The sequence below is a fragment of the Macrotis lagotis genome, chromosome 1, assembly GCF_037893015.1.
Source record: "Macrotis lagotis isolate mMagLag1 chromosome 1, bilby.v1.9.chrom.fasta, whole genome shotgun sequence".
Taxonomy (NCBI): Eukaryota; Metazoa; Chordata; class Mammalia; order Peramelemorphia; family Peramelidae; genus Macrotis; species Macrotis lagotis.
In genome coordinates, this window is record NC_133658.1 from 366,548,291 (window position 1) to 366,571,374 (window position 23,084).

Genomic DNA, 23,084 nt, shown 5'->3' on the forward strand with positions numbered 1-23,084 from the left:
CAAAATGTTAAGAGTTCAAAGGATACAAGAGTAAAGGTTAATATATTGCTGAACTGATTTATCAAAAATTTTTTATCAAAATTTATCAAGTCTGGGAAGGAAGGAGCAGAGAAGAAGGACTGGAATAATACTGAGGAATGAATGAACTGGTGGTGATGGTGAGGGCAAAGAACAGGTTTCAGAAAAGTAAGGTATAGGGAAAGTTGGAAAGATGAAAGACTATGATCAATATATGGGAAAATCAAAGTTCTGAAATTTACAATTGTATTACTCTTCCATAAAAAATTTTCTCTCTCTCTCTCTCTCTCTCTCTCTCTCTCTCTCCTCCACCTTTCTCTGCAAGTTGCAACAAATAGACCTATTTTCTGAGTATCATTCACTTAAATAGAATATCCCAAGTGGCAAGATTTAGAACAACAGGGTTGCTGGAAGGGACTTCCAAGATCATCTCACTAGGGTGGCTAGGTGGTGCAGTAGATAGAGCACCGGCCCTGGAGTCAGGAGTACTTGCGTTCAAATCCGGTCTCGGAGGGTCTCAGACACTTAATAATTACCTAGCTGTTTGGCCTTGGGCAAGCCACGTAACCCCATTTGCCTTGGAAAAAAACAAACAAGATCATCTCACACGTTAGGACTGTCCAATCTTCTATATTCTTTACTGAGCTCTGACAATGACTCACATGGCTGTGTTTTGGTTCAAGTAGAGTTGGCTGAGTTCTTCTAGCAGTATCCCTTCCATTTCATGGTCTTGGAGTTGCTGAGTCAACCTTAGCCAATGCTCATGGTAGGTGATGCAGGCCTCAGAATTTGGAGACACCATTCTGTAAAAATGGCAGAGAGACTTGGTAGCTTGAAGCTGGGCTATGAACAGAGAGGAGATTCAACAAACAGCAATTAATTCAATAATTATGTATTCAATTCAATTCAATAAATATGTCTAATGGTAGCCAATTCTGGATGGGGGGAAGAGAAGAAAAAAAGGGTAAAAAAAAAATTTACATGATATATATTTAAAAGGAATAGTAAGTTATACATAATAGATTTGTATTTTCATGAGCAATCATTTTTTTATCATTTACTCCAGTAGAAGGCCTGTTTCATTTTTAAATTAAAAATAAAATAAATTCACAAAAAAGAAAGTTAAAGAGATAAATAAGCCAATTAAGTGTCTATTGTGTACAGAGCACATTATTTGGCATTAGGAAAATACAAAGATTAGACATCAACACAAATACTACAATACAAAATACATATGTGTAGAATTACAATAGAAAGTGCTTTGCGAATTTTGAGAGGAAAGTTCAATACCAACCTAGCAAATAAGGGAAGGCTTTTATGGAGAAGGTAGTACTTTAATTGGTTTTTAAAAGATGGTTAATGGGCAGCTAGGTGGCACAGTGGATCAGCCACTGGCCCTGAGTTCAAATGCAACCTCAGACACTTAATAATTACCTAGCTGTGTGACCTTGAGCCAAGTCACTTAACCTCATTGTCTAAAATAAAAAAGAAATTTTTTTAAAAAGGTGGTTAGTAATTCAATAGTGAATTCTTTTACTTAGATTCAATCTCTCCTTGATTGGCTACTTCTTTATTTCCTACTAACGAGTCCATCTCTCTCTCTTCTATCTTCAAAAACCTTTTTTTGATCCCTCCATCCCCACCTATTAGCTCGTCTCCATTTAGAAACTTATTTGGGAGGTCAGTGCTTCTATTTTTCTTTCCTCCCCTCTTTGTACCTCTACAATGTGACTTCCAATCTTGTAATTCAACTGAAATTTCTCTCTCTAAAGTTGCCAATGTTAAATTAATTGCTAAATTTCATAGCCATTCCTCAATCTTCATTCTTCTAGACCCTTCTGCCACCTTTGACCCTGTTGATCACCCTCTTTTCTTATATATTGTCTTATCTCTAAGTTTTCATGACCCCTCTTTCTGCGTTCTCCTCCTACTTCTCAAGACCATTTCTTCTCAGTATGCATTGCTGGATCATATTGACTGTAACTGTTGCCCAGAATTTCTTCTTATGTTCTTTTCCTTTCTCCTTTGATAGTATTTCACTTGGTGATCACAATGGCTCCCAAGGATTTGATTATTTTCTATCCTGATGATCCTCATATCTATCAAGTCCAAACTTTTCTCCTAATCTCCAGTCTCACATCTCCAGTTGTCTTTTAGAAATCTTGAAATGGGAGTCCCATATCCATTTCAAATTCAACATACCTAAAATAAAACTCATTTTCTTTCTTCTCCAAATCTTCCCCTCTCCCTAACTTTCCTATTATTCTGAGGGTATCATCATCATACTAGTGATCCAGGTTCATAATCTAGGCATCATCCTCTACCCTTCACTCTCTAACCCCCTCCTACCATCTTCAGTATATTGTCAAGTTCTATTGATTCAACCTTCAAAATGTCTCATGATTCCTTCTCCTCTCTGGCACTGTCACTACTATGGCCCAAAGTTTTATCACCTCATTCTTGAACTATTTCAGTAGTCTATTAGTTGGTGTTCTTACTTCAAGTTTTTCCCCACTTTAGTCCATCCAGCTATCAAAGTCATCTTCCTAAATAATAATTTCACCCACATACCCCAAAAACCCCACTAATTTTTTCCCTCTTACATTCAGGATCAAATATAAAATCTTCTATATGGCATTAGAAGTCTTTTATAATCTGCTTGCTTAAGTGGTGCAGTGGATAGTCAGGAAGACAAGTTCAAATCTGACCTGATTCTGAGCAAGTCATTTAACGCTTGTTGCTTTGGTTTCCTCAACTGCAAAATGGGAGTCATAATAGCAACAACTCACTAGATTGTTATAAAGATCATATAAGATAATGCCTGTAAAGCACTTAGATTGGTATATTGGAAAAGTTCAGTAAATAGTTGTTCCTTTCCCTTCTAGAAAGGTATGCTTTCCAATCTTTCTATATCTTAGTCTTCCCCTATTTATAGTCTGTGACTGAGATTCAATGACACTGACCCCCTTGTAGTCCCTCACATAAGACACTCATCCCCCAATTTTGGCATTTCCAAAAACTGTTTCCCATCCTTGGAATTTTCTCCCTCTGGATTTCCACTTCCTGGCCTCTCAACTTCCTTCAAGTTCCGGTTAAAATTTCCTCTTCTATAGGATACCTTTTCCAACCTCCTTCTCCAATTTATTCCTATATGTGTGAGTGTATGTGTATACATGGTCATTTGCATTCTATGTCTCCCATTAGGCTCTGAATGTTTTGGGGGTGGGGGAGTGCTTTTCTTTGCATCTCCAGAGCTTAGCACAATGCCTTACATCTGGTAGAAGCATAAAATCTACTTGTTGAGCTGACTCAAACTTGTTAAGAGCTTAAAAGAGCACATTTCAGACCCAGAGAATAATTAAGACACAGAAGGAAAAATGAAATTCAATTAAATTCAACAAACATGTATGCAGACCCTTTGCAGGGTGCCAGAGAAGCATCCTCACTGAAGATGACCATCTGGGAGTCTCTAATTACAAACACATAGCATCATGTCCAAAGAGTTGTACTCACTGGAATCAGTTTGCTTCTGTTTGAACACCAGCTGCATGGCTTACTTGTCTAGATAGGTCAGACAGTCCTTCCTACTTCAGTCAAATAAAGATTATCTGGGAAACTTTGGTCAAGTCACTGCTTATCTCTGAGTCTCAGTTTCCTCCTCTGAAAGATTGGAGTAATCATACTTACACTAACTACTTCACAGGATTGTTTGAAATATCAAATGAGATAATGGATTTGAAGAATTTAGGAAACATCAGAGCAATCATTGTTACAATCTAGCAGAAAGATAAAATGTCCACATAACCAGTAAAGAACAAAGAGTGATTTGAGTGGTATGAAATCACTTTAAGTTGGAAGGATCAGAAAGATGGAGAATGTGGTATCTGAATGGAGTCTTAAAGGGAAAACAAGGATTTTGAAAGGCAGGGGTGTGTGTATAGATCTATGTGTGTCTGTGTTGCAGAGGCATCATTCTAGGTATGGGTGTGAAGATGGAGGAGGGCAAGGGGTGATTGCTAAGAAATGGCACAGTCTGAAAGAATCATAGGGTATGCAAAGAGTCATAATATCAGAGAAGGTTGGAAAGGTGTGGATCCAAATTGAGCCAAGCCTTGACTGTCAGGATAACAAAGATTACTTAGCTTTCCATAGCATTTGAAGCTTGCAAAGCACTTTTCATATAATGCCTCTGTGAAGCAGTTAGTGTATTATTGTTCCTATTTTACAAAGTAGGCAACTGAATTTCAAAGTGATGATCTGGCCTGCCCAGAGACACAAATTAGAAAGTATTGGAGTCAGAATTTGAACCAAGGGCTCCCTGATTCTTCCCATAATACTTTAAAATGTAAAGCTAATCCCAAAGGCAATCCCAAAGATCCAAAGTTCTTCAAGGAAGGCAACAGGAGAAAAAGAGGTCACTGTCACTTGCTCTAGAGAATTTAGGAGACCTCCTAAACCATACTCACTCTTTATATGGTGGTGCTTCAAGCCAAACAGCAAGGTCATCTCATAGCAGAGACGGCCCTCATCTATCTTGTGCCTATCTACTAGGACTTGGGCCAGCCACAGCATCACATGTCCCATTTCTGTTTCTACATCTTTGTTGCTCTGGAGATTAGAGTACAGCTGAACAGCCTGGGTTAGGTAGCTCTCTGCCAGCTGCTGTTTCCGGAACCTGAAGATTAGGTGGCCCAGATTGGCCAAGGCCACTGCTTGGTTCCGAACATGGCCCATTTCCTCGGCCATCTCCAGGGCCCAGTGAAAGTTTTTGGTTGCCTGAGTCACCTGGCCTTCTGCTTCATGGGCAAGGCCTAGGAGATTATGTACTACTCCCTTCTGGAGAATGCTGTCTGTCTCTGACAGGGAGGAGAATAGGGGTTTCAAGATTTCCAAAGCCCTCCCTGCATAGTGAGCTGAGAGGTATGCCCAGACAAGGCAGAGGGAAGACTCAAAGGTGTCTTCCTCTCCCAACTGCTGCCCCAGACTCATGGCACGGGTCAGGTAATAAATGGCTCCATCAGATAAGCTATGGTGGAAATACATTTTGGCAAGGATGATACAGAGAATTCGCTGGGTTCTAATGTCTTCCTGCTCCTGAGAAGCTGCTAAAGCTTGTCTAAGGGAAGGGCAGGCCAAGGCAGAAATGTCACCACCACCTGAGGAGGAGGGGGACCTGAGGAGCTTTCCTGCATTCTGTAGGACCAGACTGACTAGCCAGAGAGATATGGTCATCCCTGGGGTCCTTCGGGAGCTATATTGCCTGGCTGAGGCTAATGCCAGATGGGGAAGATATTTCTTATCATATAAGAAGCTCAAAATGGCAGCAGGAGGTGGACCGGCAAGGAGATGCAGGCGCTCCACAAAGGGCAGGGCTTCTTCATACTGTCCCAAGCTGAGGAGCTGCCGGATGGCCAGGAAACAGGCCCGGGCCTCGAGGGCACTACTCCCTGAGGCAATGGCCTCCCTCAGGATGTGAGCCACCACTTCTAGTGCATTTTCAGTTCTCACTCCGCCAGTGGGAAGGCAGGCCAGTACAGAAGCCGCTTTCTCCAATAAAGGGGAGGAGGCTCGGGGCCTCAGTTTCTGTTTCAAGAAGATAGCTGCCAAATTAATGTAGAGAGCAGCAATCAGAGCTGGATCCCTGAAACCATGACTCAAGACATGGAGAGCTTCCTCAAAGTACACTCGGGCCTGGGAGAGCTTGACCTTCTTAACACTCAGACGTCCCAAGAGGAAACAGAGACGGGCTTGGGCCCAAGCCATGTGCTTACGCTTGGCATAATTCCTGGAGGTCACCAGGTAAGTGATGAGCTCATCCTCATCTGAGAAACCATAGAAGGAAGAAGCAGGAAGTGAGAAGGAAAGGTCATAGAGGCTCTCAAAGTGACCTGCATAGCCCTCCTGGTTCAGCAGGGTCAGAAAAGGGTAAAAAACTGCAGAAGTCTCATCCTCTTCCTCATGCCCACAGCTCAGGTCCATTAAGACCTCAGGATCATCAAGATCATCTGGCTCAGGCAGGTGATAGCTGCCTGAGGTTAGTGAAGATTCATCAGCGTCACTGCATTGTCTGGAGCTGGTAGATGTGTCCTCCTCCCAGGCTTCACCAGTCTGGTCTCCCTCCAAAACTTCTGCTAAGGACACTGTAGGAGAACAAAGATATCTTATGAACCTTTATACCTGGCCTATTGGTCATCAATCCCAAGATTAATAATGGGATTTAGGGATGAAAGACCCCTTAAATCTCCCATAACCCAGTCTCCTCATTTTTTTTAACCTCCTCATTTTTAAAGATGATAAAAGGGAAATCAAGGGAGTGGATTGTACAAAACCACATAACTAGTATGTAGCAAAGGATTTGTACTTGGTTTCTTGGATTTCATAGTGCTTTCTCCTTAAGACCATGACTGAGGATTGGGCTAAAGGCTGGGGAACTAGAATGGAAAAAACAAATAAAAACTATTACCTAAAAGAATTAGTTGAGGGAGGCTTATTATTATTGTTATTGTTATTGTTATTGTTATTGTTATTATTATTATTATTATTATTATTAGGGAGGCTTATCTTAGAAAAAAGGCTAAGGAGAAAGAGGATCACTGTCTTCCAATGCTTTCTACCATCATTCCCAGCCCTATATTCTATTATTCTAAGAATATCATATGGAAGAAAAATTAGTCTTGTTTTCTTTGACCCCAGAAGGTAGAAGAACAGTGAGAAGTAGTTGAAGAAAAACAAATTTCAACTCAATGTAGGGGGCAAAGGACGGGGTGGTGGGGGTAAATTCAAACAATCAGAACTGTCCCTAGGTAGAATGATAGATAGGCTAGGGCAACCAACCATCCCCCATCACCAGAGGTTTTCAAGAAAAAGCTCAATGGCCATTTGTTGCAGATAATGCAAAGGGGGTTCTTGTTCAGTGTTGGACTCCCTGATCCAAGAGTTTTTATCCAAGTCTGAGATTCTATGAGAAAAGTTAGGAACCTTGAGCATAAAAATTAAATTGAAATAAGGGAGGATTAAAGGCTTTTTGAGGAGTCAGGTCCATACTAGAAGTCCCCAATCATCTCCTATGATGTAGAGGTGAAGATTCTTTCTCCAGACTAAAACTAGAACTACTGCCTCAGAATCAGAAGCCACAAACAGACACCTCAGTGCTTCTGGGATGGCTCAAACCTATCTGGGAAACAAGACAGCAATGTGAGGACTCATAAGGTTCAGGAATCCAGTCTCTGTGCAGCCTTCCTCATCTCACTTCCTGGTATCATAAGCTCATAGATTCAGAGCTAGACAAGACATTTGCAAGTCTTCTAGTCCAATGATGCCAAACTCAAATAGAAATAGGTCTTTGTAGCCTCATATTGACTTAGAAAACTATTATCTATGTCTTATTGTATTTTTATTTATTTTGCCAAATGTTTCCTAATTATATTTTAATCTCATTTGGGATCTCAGAACATGAATTTGACATCTCCAATCTAATCCAATACCTTCATTTTGTAGATAAAAGCCTGGCATGGTCAAACATCTTTCTAGTCATACTGAACCAGAATTTGAACCTAGATAGGCTGACTTCACAACTAATACCCATTCTACTGTATTCTGTGTTTCAGATCTCAAACTTGTCTATCTTCTATTTGAACTCTAGCCATTTTGATACCATCTCTCAGGAGGCAAGGAAATTAATCTGTTCATTCTTTCACTGCCAAGTTTATATTGTTTACCAATTTGAACTTTAGTTTTCTCATTTATGAAGTATCGAGTGGGGGTGGGGGTGGGGGGCCTTTCTAAGGACCTTTTCAACACTAATATTCAGTGTTTCTATGATGGCCCTGGGTGGCTAGGTGGTGCCATAGTACATAAAAGGATTTGTAGTCAGGAAGACTCAACTTTTTGAGTTCAAATCTAACCTAAAACAACTCACCAACTGTGTGACCCTGTCACTTTTTATCTTTTTTTTTTTGCTTCTATTTTCTTCTCTGTGAAATGAATTGGAGGAGGAAATGGTAAACCATTCCAGTATTTTTGCCAATAAAATCCCAAATAGGGTCACAAAGAATCAGATAAAATGAAAACAACTGAATACAATTATGAACCTATCCTTCAAAGCACAGAACTTTAGAATTGAGAGAGCACTTAGAATTCATCTTCTCTAATACCCTCCCTTGAGAGATGAGAAAGTTCTCCACAAACATAAGGGTCACCCAACCCAAGCCCTAGGTCACACAACTGGTTAGTGGTAGAGATGGGTCTCAAACCTGAATCATCTTTTTCCCAGTCCAGGAGGTTTCTTCATATTTTTTCAAATTTCATCATATCAAATATATGTTTTGTTGTAATTGCTGTTTTGTCATTTTTCAGGTGTGTTCAACTCTTTGTGACTTATTTGGGGTTTTCTTAGTGGAGATACTAAAGTAATTTGCCACTTCCTTCTTCAGCTCATATTACAGATGAGGAAACTAGGGCAAACAGAATTAAATGACTTGCCTAGGGTCGCATAGCTAGTCAGTGTCTGAGAACAGATTTTAACTTAAGGAATCTTCCTGATTCTTAACCTGGCATTCTATCATCTGTACCACCTAGTTATATGTTTGTATGTATGTATGTATATATATATATATATATATATATGTATATATATATATATGTATATATATGTGGGGGGGATGTGTTTGTTTATGTGGTATATACACATGTATATATGTGCCTGTGTGCATTTATTGTGTTGCACATCGATAAGTACTAGAACTTTCATTTTATTGCTATGTAGGTAACATATCACATGAGGAAACTTTCTCTACCAATGCAATTTGAGAATAGTCTAAAACCTGGGATGTTCAGTGTCACAGTCAGAGTGTAGAGAATGGGTTTGCTAGTCTCTAAGGCTAATCTTCTAAACATTATACTTTGCTTCCCTCTAATAGATAGATAGATAGATAGATAGATAGATAGATAGATAGATAGATAGATAGATAGATGATAGATGATAGATAGATAGATAGATATACACATACACACATATATATATAGATATATACATACATAAAATCATGATCTGGGGCAGAATGCACAAGTTCTTAGACAAGTTCCTATTTTCAAAGTTCAGCTCTAGCAACAGGAAAAAGGACTGAAGGAGAGAAGTCTTAGGGGGGACACAATCCCTATCTTCAAGACTCTGAATTCAATTTTATCATTGAGAAGAGAAGGAAGATTTATTGTACCTTAGTCTAGATGACAGAATTAGACGCAAAGGTCAGGAAGGAAAAAATAGATTTAAGCTGGGGGGGCCGGGGGGGGGGGGGTAGGTAATCCAAACAGTTAAAGTTATCTAAAAATGGGAGTGTGCTCACTCTGGTGTGGCAGAGGGATGAGGTGGTGGAAGTCTTTAAGTGGAGGTTTGTTGGTCAAACTGTTGCAGGGGATTTTCTAATAAGGTATTTTTTACACTAGAGACTTCTATCCAGTTCTGACATTTTGATTCTGGAGATAAAGATATTTTTCCTACCTACCTTATTGAATTATTGGAAGGACATGCTTTGCAAAGAATTTAAGATCCTTTTCATGACATTCAAAGATTTCCCCTATACATTACCACACTGCCTTTCTAGATTTATCTCATTTTACTCCTTTCCAGACAAACAAGATTATTTTTTTTGTCTTTCAAACTTGTTGGCATTTTCCTGAATCAGTGTCTTTGATAACAGGATTTTGTAAGGTAAGAATGCCTTCTCTCTGCTCTTTGCCTCCTAAATATCTATTTATTATTTAAAATCCTAATCACAAGCCATCTTTTTAGAAAGCCCTTGTGCCTGCTGGTGGTAATGATCATGACCTTGGGTGTATGGCAAAGAACTTGAATTGATACCTCTCTAGTACACATATCTTATAATATTGTATATTAAAGTTATATTTACTTCTTAGCCTGTCATTATGTTAAGTTCCATGAAGATAGGGATCATACGTACTTTAAGCTGCATATTATCCTTTCTCCCAGAGGGTAGCATTCTATCAAAGTGCTTTTTTCACAAGAACTGAATTAAATAATTAATGAATTTTAAGGTCCTATAGAAATTTAAATTATTATTTGTAGTATTATTGTTATTATTATCATCATCATTATTATTATTATTACCTACAGAAAGGCTACTGAGCTACTGAGTCACTTTCAATTCCTTCACTAGGCTGTCTTTGATTCCTTGGTTCAGGAGACCTAATGTTGCCTGAAAGTTGGAATGAGGTACAGTATATTCTGGAATCCAAAAGTGGCAATTCCACTGGTTTTTAATGATAGAAAAGAGATTAACATAAAGAAAGTTTATAGATGATTTCCGTTTTCTATCTACAGAACTCCCAATTGCATCCCTAATACTCTCAGGGTTACTCTGGTAGTTGAATCTTTTGCCAAGCTTTTCTTAAACTTATTTTTTTTCCCTCCACTGTTCCATGAGGTAACATTTAATGCTAATAACCTTTTACCTCCTCCTCTGAATTTACAATATCATTTAAATTTTAAGTTGGAGTTGCCCTTGTTTGTCTTGTCTCACCTCTTGTCAAGGACATCAAGTATTTATTAGCTGAGGTAACTTCTCTTTCAACATAGAAAAAGCATAAAAATGAATTCCTAACATAACAATTGATTTCTATATGTTAAATTTCATTAGGAAATTGTATTAATCTTTGTCAATAACCATTCCTTAATCCATTTCTCAGTTTGGGGGAAAGATCACTTGTTAAGCACTCATTGTTTGCCAGGCACTGTTTTTCTTCCTGACTCTTAGGTCAATTCTCTAACTACTAAGACATGCTGCCAAATTAACTACAGGTGCTTAATCAATCAATCAATCAAGTTTTTATTAAACACTTATTATTTGCCAGGTAATATGTAGTGTACTGGGAAAACATGACAAAGAATAAAACAATCTTTACTCATAATAAACATATTCTAATGGAGAGATGGTACATATAAACAATATGTACAGCATAATTATGATGTTTATAAATATGAATATGTTCAAAGCAGTTAATAGAAGGGTGTATGGAAGGGGGAGCACTATCTCCACACCCCCACCAGGGGGAATCAGGAAGGACTTCATGCAGAAGATGGTATCTGAGCTGCAGTTTAAAGGAAGGGAAAAAAACTGTGAGATAGAAGTAAGGAGAGAATGTATTTTGGGCATGGGAAATAGCCATTGCAATGACAGGAGAGGGGAAATGATTGGCATGTGTGGGGAGCTGATAGAAGAGTAATTTGACTGGATTGCAAAGTAGAAGAGAGTGAATACAGTCCAACGAAGATGAAAAGATAGGACAAGTTGAATGGGGTTTTAGAAGCCAAACAGAAAAGTTTATATTTTATCTAATGACCAATAGAGATCCACCAGAGTTGGGAGAAAGCTAATAATTATGTGATCATATCATATCTGTGCTTACAGACAAATTACTGAAGTCTATAGGATAGACTAGATTGGTAAGAGAATTGAAACAAGAAAACCAATTAAGAGACAGCAGCATTAATATAGGTGAAAAGTACTAAAGACCTGAACTAAAAGAAGGCTTGGCTATGAGAAATTTATCCAATGATCACTGAATTGATAAATTATTTTTTAAATGGTCCACACCAACACTGACAAATGAAGCTACAAGCCAAAAGGAAGTTGCAGTTGAATAAAAGTACTACTTAAAGGGTTCCCTTGGAGAGATACAAAAAGGAATAGTATACCCAGGAGACAAAAGCAAATGTCTTTTCATTGGATATTTGATTATCTTGGTTTTTGATGCTTATATAAACAAAATGAGTACCATGGAGATAACTGCAACATATATGCCAATACCTATAACAGAGGATGAAAAGGTAGAGAAATGGCATGAACTTGGCAAAATCCTCCAAAAACAAATAAATGATATTGAATCTCAGTGATTTTTAATTTGCTAGTGGTCATATTCCTTTCCACCACCAACCCCTTCCCAAATCACAGTGGAAAGAGAAATAAATGAAAAAAAAAGACTTGTAGACTATTCAAGTCATGAATGTTTTCTTTCAAAAGAGAGTTGAAGGGGCGAGATTTAATGAACACCAAGCAACATTATGAAAAATGAATAGCTTCCTTTAAAGTTAAACGCTGTGGGAGTCATAAGAATCACTATCCATGTGTAGTCATACCATCAGCTAGTAAGGACAAAGGCAAAAAACCCCAAAACATTAAACAAGAAGGAAAGCTAAATATGAACCCATCCTGTGAACAACTGCAATAACTTCAAATAATTTGTCAATGTTAAAAAATAGGAAATAGAAAAAAAAAGGCAAAAATGTGATTCTTATCACCATTTTCTTGCAAAAATGTTATAAAGGCAATCACCATAACTAGAGGTCAAAAGAACTCAAAACTACCTTATCCAGTAAATATTTCCTAATGGAGCAGATTAAAAATAACAATCAAGGAAAATATGGGTCTTAAAAACTCAATTAATGAATCAATAAACATTTATTAAATATCTACTGTGTACTAAACCTTTTGCAAACTTATTTATAAAACACTATGGAAGGGAAAGAAAAAAAAAATCTTGTAAAACTATAAAAAAATAAGGGAAACAAAAACAAGTCTACAAAACCTTTGCCATAAGACTCAAATGCTTTACATCATCCTAAGGGGATTAATGATTAACAATTGCAGGAGGACACTAAATAAAAGGAAACTGAATGTATTTTCACTGTAAACAATAAGGGAACCACCAGGTTTGGATCTTAGCACCTCAGTCACCAATGTCTCTATGAGGAAGTTGAAATGACACTTAAGGAAACAAAGTTAGCAAGAGCATCTGGACCAGTTCAAATATAACTATCAACCCATATGCTTACCTTCTGGCTTTTATGCAGTCTTTATGAAGCTGATATACTCATGTATCTTAGATGCATCTTAGATGAACATATGAATAGTAAATAGACAGGTTTTAAAAATAATTTTTCTAGCAAACCACATGTATATAAACATAAAACTGATTGAAAAGTAAAGGAAATATGGAATCCCACTATACTTTTTTTCCTGACTATAATAAAGAGTTTGACTCACTAGAGGAAAATGCATCCTTAAAAGGCTTTCTCTCCAATTTGAAATTAAGAGCAATAAAAATGTGCATACCCTTTGATCCAGCAATACCACTATTGGGTCTATACCCTGAAGAGATCATGACAAAAGATAAAAACATCAGTTGTACAAAAATATTAATAGCAGCCCTGTTTATGGTGGCAAAGAATTGGAAATTGTGTGAATGTCCATCAATTGGGGAATGGTTGAATAAATTGTGTGTTATGGAACACTATTGTTCTATTAGAAACTAGGAGGGATGGGAATTCAGAGAAGCCTGGAAGGATTTGCATGAACTGGTGCTGAGTGAGATGAGCAGAACCAGAAGAACATTCTACACCCTAACAGCAACATGGGACTGATGATCAACCTTAATGGACTTGCTCATTCCATCAGCGCAACAATCAGAGACAATTTTAGGGTATCTGCAATGGAGAATACCATCCGTATCCAAAGAAAGAATTGTGAATCTTAAACAAAGACCTTTAATTTTTTTTAAAAAATGTATCTTATGTAGTTTTGCTATCTCGTATATTTTATTTTTTCCTTAAGGATATGATTTCTCTTTCAACACATTCAATTTTGATCAATGTATAGCATGGAAACAATGTAAAGACTATCAGACTGCCTTCTGTGGGGTGGGGGGGGGATGTAAGATTGGGGGAAAATGTAAAATTTAAAAAACAATTTAAAAAAAGGCTTTCCTCCTCTAACAAAAAATCTTATATGTGAAAATCATGTAAAATTTATTCATAAATCCAACCACAGAATTAATGGTGTTCACTGCCTTTCTGATTGTTAATTTCATGTAAGACATAAAATAGAGAGACTAAAAATGGGTGTTCTTCACTGTCCTGGATGATGTTCTGAGTGAGGGTCAAAAGAAAGAAGAATTTTAAATGGTGAGCCCCCACTTATGCCCCTTTATGTGGATGATTTTATGCTGATTGAATAATGTCACAAAACACAGCTGGTAATCCTGATTGAGAATAATGAGTATTCAAGAGATTGATAGAATAATACACAAAGGAAAAACTAATTGAATGGGAAAATGCCTTTAGTTCAGCCTGTGATATACAGTTGGATGGCCAACCTACTGAGTTAGCATATCTGTGTATAGAGGTACTGCATTTCTTACTGTATTACTCATGGTTTAGAAGTTGGATCTCAATTCAAATTGGAAGGAAAGATAAATTTAGCTTGAATTAGGGAAATGGTTCCAATGGTCCCAAGATGATCCTCAGTAAAAGCCCAATCTCTTTAAACACAATTGTTCTAACAGTATATTGTGTATGGTTATGAATCATATAATACCACAATCTCTGAAGAATAAAAGTTGTAGGGGAGAAATGATTGATGATAGTAGATAGTCTGAACTATATTTCTAATGATTACTTATGTTCAAGAAGTATAAAGATATCACCAAAGAAATGTATTTTCAGGGGAAAAAAAGAGACTGGTTATGGAAAAAGAGGATGGGATAACAGACACCTCAAGCTGTCTACCTGATGCTTCCAGGATGTTAAAAAAAAGGCGTATATAGCACTTTGGGTAGATTTCTATGATGGATCTATGGGAGAAGAAGGAAATTAATTTCATTTAATTAGAAGTTTGGCTGAAGTGTGTTCTGCACTTAAATAATGAATAACTGAATAATGCATAAAATTTTAACTTCTTAGATGGTTTTTCAAAGACTTCCATGCTCTGAACCCAATCTGTATTTCCTATTATTCTCCAGTCTAACCACATTACAATTACATTTCATAAGTGACCTCCTGCACTTCTATGATTCTCCTAAAAACACTTTCTGAGCTCAGAAAGCAACCCACTTTTTGTCACCTCTTGTTGAAATCCTGCCTATCTTTTGAGATCCAAATCTCATTTTTAAAAATTACATATATATATATATGTATATATATATATATATATATATACTTTCTTCATTTTGCAACACTTTGTTCCTTTCTGACTTTTTTCATTTTTTTTCTATTTTAATAGTAAGACTTCATAGCATAGTGGATTCAAGTCTCATATATGACTGCATAATCCTGCAGAAGTCATTGAGTCTCCCTCTCAGTGCTCCCGGAACTCACTCTGAGTTTCAATTGCAGATCGGGGGTGCTCTGCACTGGTAGAAGGAGTTTCATCACTGGAACTTTCTATTAGAGAAATTGCAGTTTCCTTCCAAAGAGAGGAAAATCCCTCTACCCAAGTAGAGGATCTAGGAGTCCTCTGAGGCATGGATAGGAAAACAAGCTCTAGTAGGTCCCAACAAGCTGGAAAGTCTTCAAATTGGGACCCATTAACAGACCAGTTAGGAAATTAGTTAGGTGACTAATTTGCTGATGAACATTTTTATCCACCTTAACCCAGGAAGATCTTGGTACTAAGCAAGGCCTGGAAAGGTTTTAGCTATCTCAACTCATGATCTTTCAGTATGTTTTTCCTTAAATAATAGCTAGTTTTGTCTGTATGCACTGTATCCCCACTACTGATTTCCTTGAGGAATTGCACATTTTACAGAACATTAAATTGAGGAAAAGAAGATTAAGTGACTTGACTAAGGTCACATAAGGTAGTATTGAAGGAAAAATATTAGAGAAATATTTATCTAGCCTTTCCTGTAGCATTAAGGAACTGTGTTTGACTTATATTTTCTGTGGGTTTCTGACTCCCTCTCCATGGTTCAGTTTAGCCCCCCTCTCAAATGTGAATTTACTAAAATAATAGAAAACAACCTCATTCCCTTCCCCCCTACTTCACTTCTATCTAGCCTTCTAAGATGAATACTTGACTCATCACTTCCAAGTGGGTCACTTCTTGATCCTTTCTCCTTGACTCCTCCTTGCATAGGAGGTGAGCTAGGCTCCCTATAAAAGTTTGGCCAACCCCCTTCTCCATGCTAGATCCATGTGGTCCCAGTTCCATGTAGTTGGATCCATGTTGATCTAAACCCAGTCATTGTCTTGTGACTGCTTTCTTTCCCCTTCCTTTTTTCCCCTTTCTTAACTCTGTCATATTCTCCCCCAGTTCAGCTTGTAGCTATCTCTTTTTGCTTAAACTTACTATTGTCTTAGGAACTCGCCTTCTTTACTTTGCTAAAGACCAAAACTTGATACTTGATATTCTCTCTCTCTCTCTGTCTCTCTCTCTGTCTCTCTGTCTCTCTCTCTGTCTCTCTCTCTGTCTCTCTCTCTCTCTCTCTCTCTCTGTCTCTCTCTCTCTCTCTCTCTCTCTCTCTCTCCTCTCCCTTTAGCTCACAGCAATACTGAAACTCTGCAAAGTTTGTGAAATTTTTCAGTATCTTGTAACTTTTTGTTTAAATTGTTATTTAAAGCCTAAATCTTTCTTATCTCCCTGAGTCAGAAAGTTTGGTGATTTTGTTACGCAAACCTACCATAGCTGTCCCTCTTGTATTTCCCCACCCCAGTTGCTCTGGCAGCAGTAGTGAATCTCAAAGTGTGGTCTGAAGATTACTAGAAGTCCCTGAGACTCTTTCAGTGAATCTCCAATGTCAAAACCTCTTTCATAATAATACAGAGATGGTATCTGCCTGTTAAAATAATCCTCCATTTTCCAACTACATATCTCTGTGCTTAGATTTTCTTCAATCAAAACAATATATTGCATCAGATTGAATGTAGGAGCAGATACAAGAATCCAATGTCTATTAAACCAGACATTAAAAAGATATGAAACTACATGCAAAATGTAATAATTTTCAGGAGTATTCTGAGACAAAAAATTTGAAAATTACTGACATAAGGGGTAAGCAATGGAGATGGGAAATAGAGCATATTCTTTCTTAGGTCAATGAAATTATCTTACCCAAGCCAGTCATTTGAGTTTCAAAGGGATCTTGGGAAGACTCCTTGAGCCGATAGATGGAAGATATGTCAGTGTGGGTTAGGGATCGTAGAAAGTCAGCGCAGGCTTTTTCCCTCTCATTTCCTGGGTCCCAAAAGGACAATCTCTCCTCATCACTAAGAAAAATGGTGGCTTTGTTCCTACATTGTGGTAACAGAGAGAAAAAATGATCATTTTTTAACAAAGTCACAAATCTTTGCATACCTGCCTGAGAAATGAGGACAGTCAGGGAAGCTTAATACCCCATGCCACTCACTGACCTCTTCAATCTAACACTTGATCTGGAGAATGAAGATGAAAGTAATTATTTCTCACCTCTGGAAAACTCTAAAGTAGGGTCTTCATTCCAGGACCTACATACTTACAATGGAATGTAAGAATCAGGAGCTACATGTTTGGTTTGGACAAAACCAATCTCCCCAGTTGCAGACAATTTTCCAATAAACCACCGAAGTCCTGATAGGAGAAAACCAAAGACCTCAATGCCATCTCCTTGACAGAAGGTCAGCTCATCTTTTTCCTCTCCTTGATAATCTCTCAAAGCTTTACATTTTCCTTTACCTGAGGAGAAGACCACACAGAAAAAAAATGGTTTAAAGTGTGAAAGGACTTAGAGCATGAAAAAGTAAAGTTTAGAATATTAGAGCTGGAAAAAGGCCTTAAAATATAGAACATCTGAGCTTAAAGGCAACATAATACATAGTTCAAATAACGTTCAAGCTGGAAGTTCTTAAAACAGAACATAATGTCAGATTTAGACAGTTTAGAATGTTAATGCTAAAAGTTATCTCAAAGATCATTTATTCCAATTTTTAATTTTAAAAATAAAATAAATAAAAGAAAATTATTATTTATTCTATCTCCTCATTTTACAAAGGATGAAACTCAGGCCCAGGTAGGGAGATTTACTTGCCCAGGGATACAAAGTACTTTGTTGAAACATATAATTAAATTTTCTTACTCCCTTCTAGGTATTTTTGTACTCCTTTCAATGACACTTTATAGTTTACAGAGAATTTTCCTACAGTAGTCTAAAAAAAAGGAAATATATGTATTGTTGACTTCATCTTATAGTCAGGGAAACAGAAACTCAGAAAGACAAAATGATTTTGCCTACAATCACATTATTTGGGTCTTCTAACTCCTAAGTCAATGTTCTTTTAAATACTTAATATACTGTGACTTAACATGGATTTTTCCAGGCTCACATATAGGGACCATTAGCAGGTTCTCTAATTATGAAAGAACATGCAGCATGAGGTCCCACTGATGCCTGAGCACAAAGCTTGAAGAGACAGAGTTTGAGAAAATATATAAATAAGGGTGGTCTTGGGGTAAGTGAAAGCATTGGGGAGGATACTGAGAGACCTTATTTCTACTATTGCCTCTGTTGCTGACTATCCACAGGTCCTTGGGAAAGTCATAATCCCTCTCTACTAATGGTTTGCTTAACTGTAAAGAGGAATCATTTTCATTGTCCTAGGAACCAACTGGACTAAGAAGATGAAGATTAAATGAGTTAATAAACATTAAAAGGCTTCATAAATAGTAAGACACTGTTCATACATGAGGGTATAGTTAAAAATTTTTTTAAATCTATAAAAGCACCCAGGGTTCCAGAATATACAAATTAGGATGCTACTTGAGCCTTGGAAGACTTGGAATTTAAAGGCATTATATATTTTCCTTTAGTGCCTCTAGTTTAAGATAGGTAGAAACCTAATAAGAATAAATCAGTACAAGAGTATTATAAGATTAGGGGCAGCTAGATGCTTCAGTGGATAGAGCACAGGTTCTGGAGTCAGGAGAACCTAAGCACAAATCTAGCCTCAGACACTTAATACTTGCTTAGCTTTGTGTCCTTAGGCAAGTCGCTTAACATCATTACCTTGCAAAAACCAAAAAAAAAAGTAGTAGAAGACTTTAGAAAAAAAGGAAGTTGATTGAGAACAGAGCTCATCATAGACCTGAAAGCTGTTAAGGAAAACCAGTTAGTGTGGGTAACATCCTTTTCTTCAGGTTTTCTTCTCACAGACCTCAAGCTAACCTCCCCCAATAAGTCTTTCAAGATTCATGCAGGTGATAAAATATTTGCTCAATTGGTCTCAGACATCTCAAATGACAGTGTCATATTTTGATGGGCATTAATACCAATTCTACTATTTGTTGGCTATTTGATCTTGGGGAAATAATTCTCCTCTATAAATTAAGGGGATTGGATGGGGGGACAATGTTGAGATGAATTTTCCCTAGGTTCCCACTGAGTTTTCAAATTCCCTTATCCTATGGTATCCACAATTCCCTTGACCCCTTCCCTCTCTCCTATGCCCCTCTTCATCTCACATAGCTTTGGTTATCCCTACTCAAAGCTTTATTTTTTTCTTATTAATTCCATCAATTTTCCTTGTCAATTTCTTACAGAATTAAACCCAGACATTTCAATGGCAAATGTATTTCTCATTTTAGAAAAAAAATTACTCAACAGAATTCCAAATTGAAGAATATTTATGAATTTAAAAATTCATTTTAAGGAATAGTGAATAGCATCTTGGTTGAGTTTGAGGATCATAGAGTACAAGAATAAAAAACAGACATTTACTTTTTTTTTTTTTTTAGGTTTCATGTTTAGCCATACAACTTTGTGTTTCCAGATTACTGACACTTTTGGTTACATTTTCACTCTCCTTGCTTTCTTCCTGAGTACACCTATTTCTCTCTCTCTCTCTCTCTCTCTCTCTCTCTCTCTCTCTCTCTCTCCCTCTTTCTTTCTCTCTCCCCCCCCCCTTTCCTTCTGACTTTTTTTTCAAATGAACCTTCTGAACTTGAAAAATAGACATTTATTAAGCATCTACCATGTACTAAACACCATGTTAGTTTCTGGAAGAAATACAATGATTTAAATAAAACAAGATCCCTGCCTAGTAGTGTGATAACATCTTACATTAGATTGCTAGAACAGATACTTTTACTATGATAAGCACATTGGAGAATGGGATAACAAAATACTAAGTGAAAATTTTGAGGAAAAAATATTGATTTGATTAGAAAGAACATGAAAAGCTTTGTGGTAGGATAATAGGACTTGAGACATTAAATACTATCTAGTTCAAGCCTTTCATTCAAGGTCTCAGAGAGATAAAAGCAATTGGCTTAAGAACACACAGGTATTAAGTAGCAAGAGCAAAGATTCAAACCTAATTCTTCTAACTATACCTGGGTCTTTTTTTTCCACTTACTAAACTATTATGTCACCTCCTTCCCTCTTCTTACTGTAAGTGTTAAGGTGAAATAACAGTTTAGGTGTTCAGTCTAATGAAGAGAAGATTCAGGGGAAAAATAATAGCTATCTTCAAATATTTTGAAGGACTGTCATATGAAAGAATGATTGCACTTGTTTAACTTCAGAAGACACAACCAGGAACCATAAGGGAAAGATGCAAAAAAGTACATATAGTCTTGTTGCTCTGATCAGACTTCCTTACAATTAGAGCCCCACAAGTGTGGAATGAATTGCCTTGGGAGGTAATGTTTTCTGCTTCCTTGAAGATCTTCAGCATTGGCTTAATGACCACCTCTCAGGAATGCTATAGGGAAGATGCCTTTTGAGTTTGGATTGTATGAGATGACCCCAGTGGTCTCACCCAACTCTCAAATTTTGGGATTCTGTGTTGTTCTTTTTTTGCAAGGCAATGGGGTTAAGTGGCTTGCCCAAGGCCACACAGCTAGGTAATTATTAAGTGTCTGAGGCTGGATTTGAACTCAGGTACTTCTGACTCCAGGTGCTCTATCCACTGCGCCACCTAGTTGCCCCAATTTTGTGTTATTCTAAAAAAAAACTGTTGGAGAGGATACCTGTTCCCCAATTTCAGGTCTATCCCTAATTTGTTCTATGTCCCAATAAGGTTATTTTTCTCACTAAACTTCAGTCTTTTCAATTGTAAAATTAATAGCTTAGAATAGATCTTGAATTGCAGAATTATAGGAGACTAAAATTTGAAAGGATCTGAGCACTCTATCTAGTCTAAACTGTGCCTGAAGAATGTGTCCTCTTTATGACATTGCTAAAAAGTGATTGAAATCTCTAAATTCCCTTCCAATCTTTACATTCTATATTCTGTGCTCAAAGGTCCCTTCCCACTGTACCAATTCCAGGCTTCCAGAAAACTCTGTTAACCAGTTAATTAATGTCTGATAGTTAACAGTACTTTGCCTACTCTGATGATTGACAATCTGTAATGAGAAGCTAAGCATTAGCTCAGGATCCAAAAAGTCAGCACAAACATAGTCTGCACAGTGTAGGGAAAAGAATGTCTGAACTCAGAAGACTCTGGCTCTGCCACTAACCACCTGAGGCAAATCACTTCAGTTTCCTCATCTGTAAAATATAGATAACAATATTTACAATTCCCCACATAGCAAGGGGAAGGCACTTTGTAAACTTGTAAAGCAGAATTGAACTGAGCACTTTATTATAGTTGTTTTCATCTGCAATCCCCACTATTTTAGTTTTGTTATATAATAACAGATGAACTAAGTTTGGACTTCTAAACAAGCACTCAATATTTTAGTTCTTGGCTATTTGTGTTGCTGCCTCCTCCCACCTAGTACAATGGGTACATGATAAAGACATTTGGGAAGAAGCCAATAAGTTCAAGTGATGGGGAAAGTACACACACATCTAAAAGAGAAGGCATTGTAATATAATAGATATCATTCTGGCCTGAGATCTGGAAGACCTAGATCTGCCCACTTTGTGATCTTGAGTCAAGTGATATAATCTTTCAGTTTTTTTCATCTACAAAATGAGACAGTTGGATTGGATGGACTTTGAGGATTCTTCTTTATAACATTCTTTATAACATGTTCTAAGTTCCCTTCCACCCTTGAAATATTGTGTCTATGAAAATTGTTAAAGAAATATGAACTTGGGAATAGTTTACTTGTCAGATCTAAAGAAGGGGGAGCAGTTTATGACTGCTATGAGATAGAGAACATTATAAAAAACAAACTCAATAATCTTGATTACATCAAATTAAAAAGGTTTTGCACAAACAAAACCACCACAACTAAGATTAAAAGGTAGTAAGATGGGAAACAATTTTTACAACTAGTGTTTCTGACATAGGACTCATTTGTAAAATATATAGAGAACTGAGTCAAATGTATAAAAAAAAACAAGTCATTGGGGGTGGCTAGGTGGCGTGATGGATAAAGCACTGGCCTTGGAGTCAGGAGTACCTGGGTTCAAATCCAGTCTCAGATACTTAATAATTACCTGGCTGTGTGGCCTTGGGCAAGCCACTTAACCCCTCTTGCCTTACAAAAAATCTAAAAAAACCCCACAAAAAACAAAAAAAACCCCCCAAAAAACAAGTCATTGACCAATTGATAAATAATCAAAGGGTATGGAAAGGCAATTCTCAGACAAAAAAATCAAAGTTATCTATAGTCTATGAAAATTTTCTCTAAATCATTATTGATTAGAGAAATAAATTAAAATATTTCTGAGGTATCACTTCATACCTCTCAGATTGGCCAATTAAAATAGAAAGGACAATGATCAACATGGGAAAGGATGTGGGAAATATGTAACACTAATGCTTTGTTGAAGGAGTTGTGAACTGATCCAACCTTTTTGGAGAACAATTTGGAATTATGCCCCAAGGGCAATAAAAATATGCATACCCTTTGATCCAGCAATACCATTACTGGGTCTGCAATCTGAAGAGATCATGAAAAAGGGTAAAAATCCTACATGTACAAAAATATTCACAGCAGTTCTTTTCGTAGTGGCAAAGAATTGGAAATTGAGGGGATGTCCATCAATTGGAGAATGGCTGAACAAATTGTGGTATATGTGTGTGATAGGACACTATTGTTATATAAGAAATCATGAGGGATTGGATTTCAGAAAAGCCTGGAAAGACTTGCATGAATTGATGCTGAGTGAAATGAGCAGAAACAGAAGAACATTATAGTCATTAACAACATCATTGTGTGATGATCAACCATGATGGACTTGTTCATTTCAGCCATACAATAATCAAAGACAATTTTAAAAGACTTATGATGGAAAATGCTATCCATATCCAGAGAAGGAACTGTGGAGTTCAAGAAGATCAA

At 37.2% G+C, this 23,084-nt stretch overlaps 1 protein-coding gene across 3 annotated transcripts in view; it reads right to left on the reverse strand.

Annotated features, from left to right (window-relative positions):
• SH3TC2 (SH3 domain and tetratricopeptide repeats 2) overlaps positions 1–23,084 on the reverse strand; it is a 96,232-nt gene that overhangs the window by 29,223 nt on the left and 43,925 nt on the right. For all 3 annotated transcript variants that reach the window (XM_074212365.1, XM_074212364.1, XM_074212363.1), the window contains exons 8-11: positions 17,327–17,522; positions 16,923–17,101; positions 4,485–6,158; positions 681–861 (exon numbers count right to left, since the gene is read on the reverse strand). In XM_074212365.1, the coding sequence (XP_074068466.1) occupies positions 681–861; positions 4,485–6,158; positions 16,923–17,101; positions 17,327–17,522 (2,230 nt within the window). The remainder of the gene's footprint in view (positions 1–680; positions 862–4,484; positions 6,159–16,922; positions 17,102–17,326; positions 17,523–23,084) is intronic.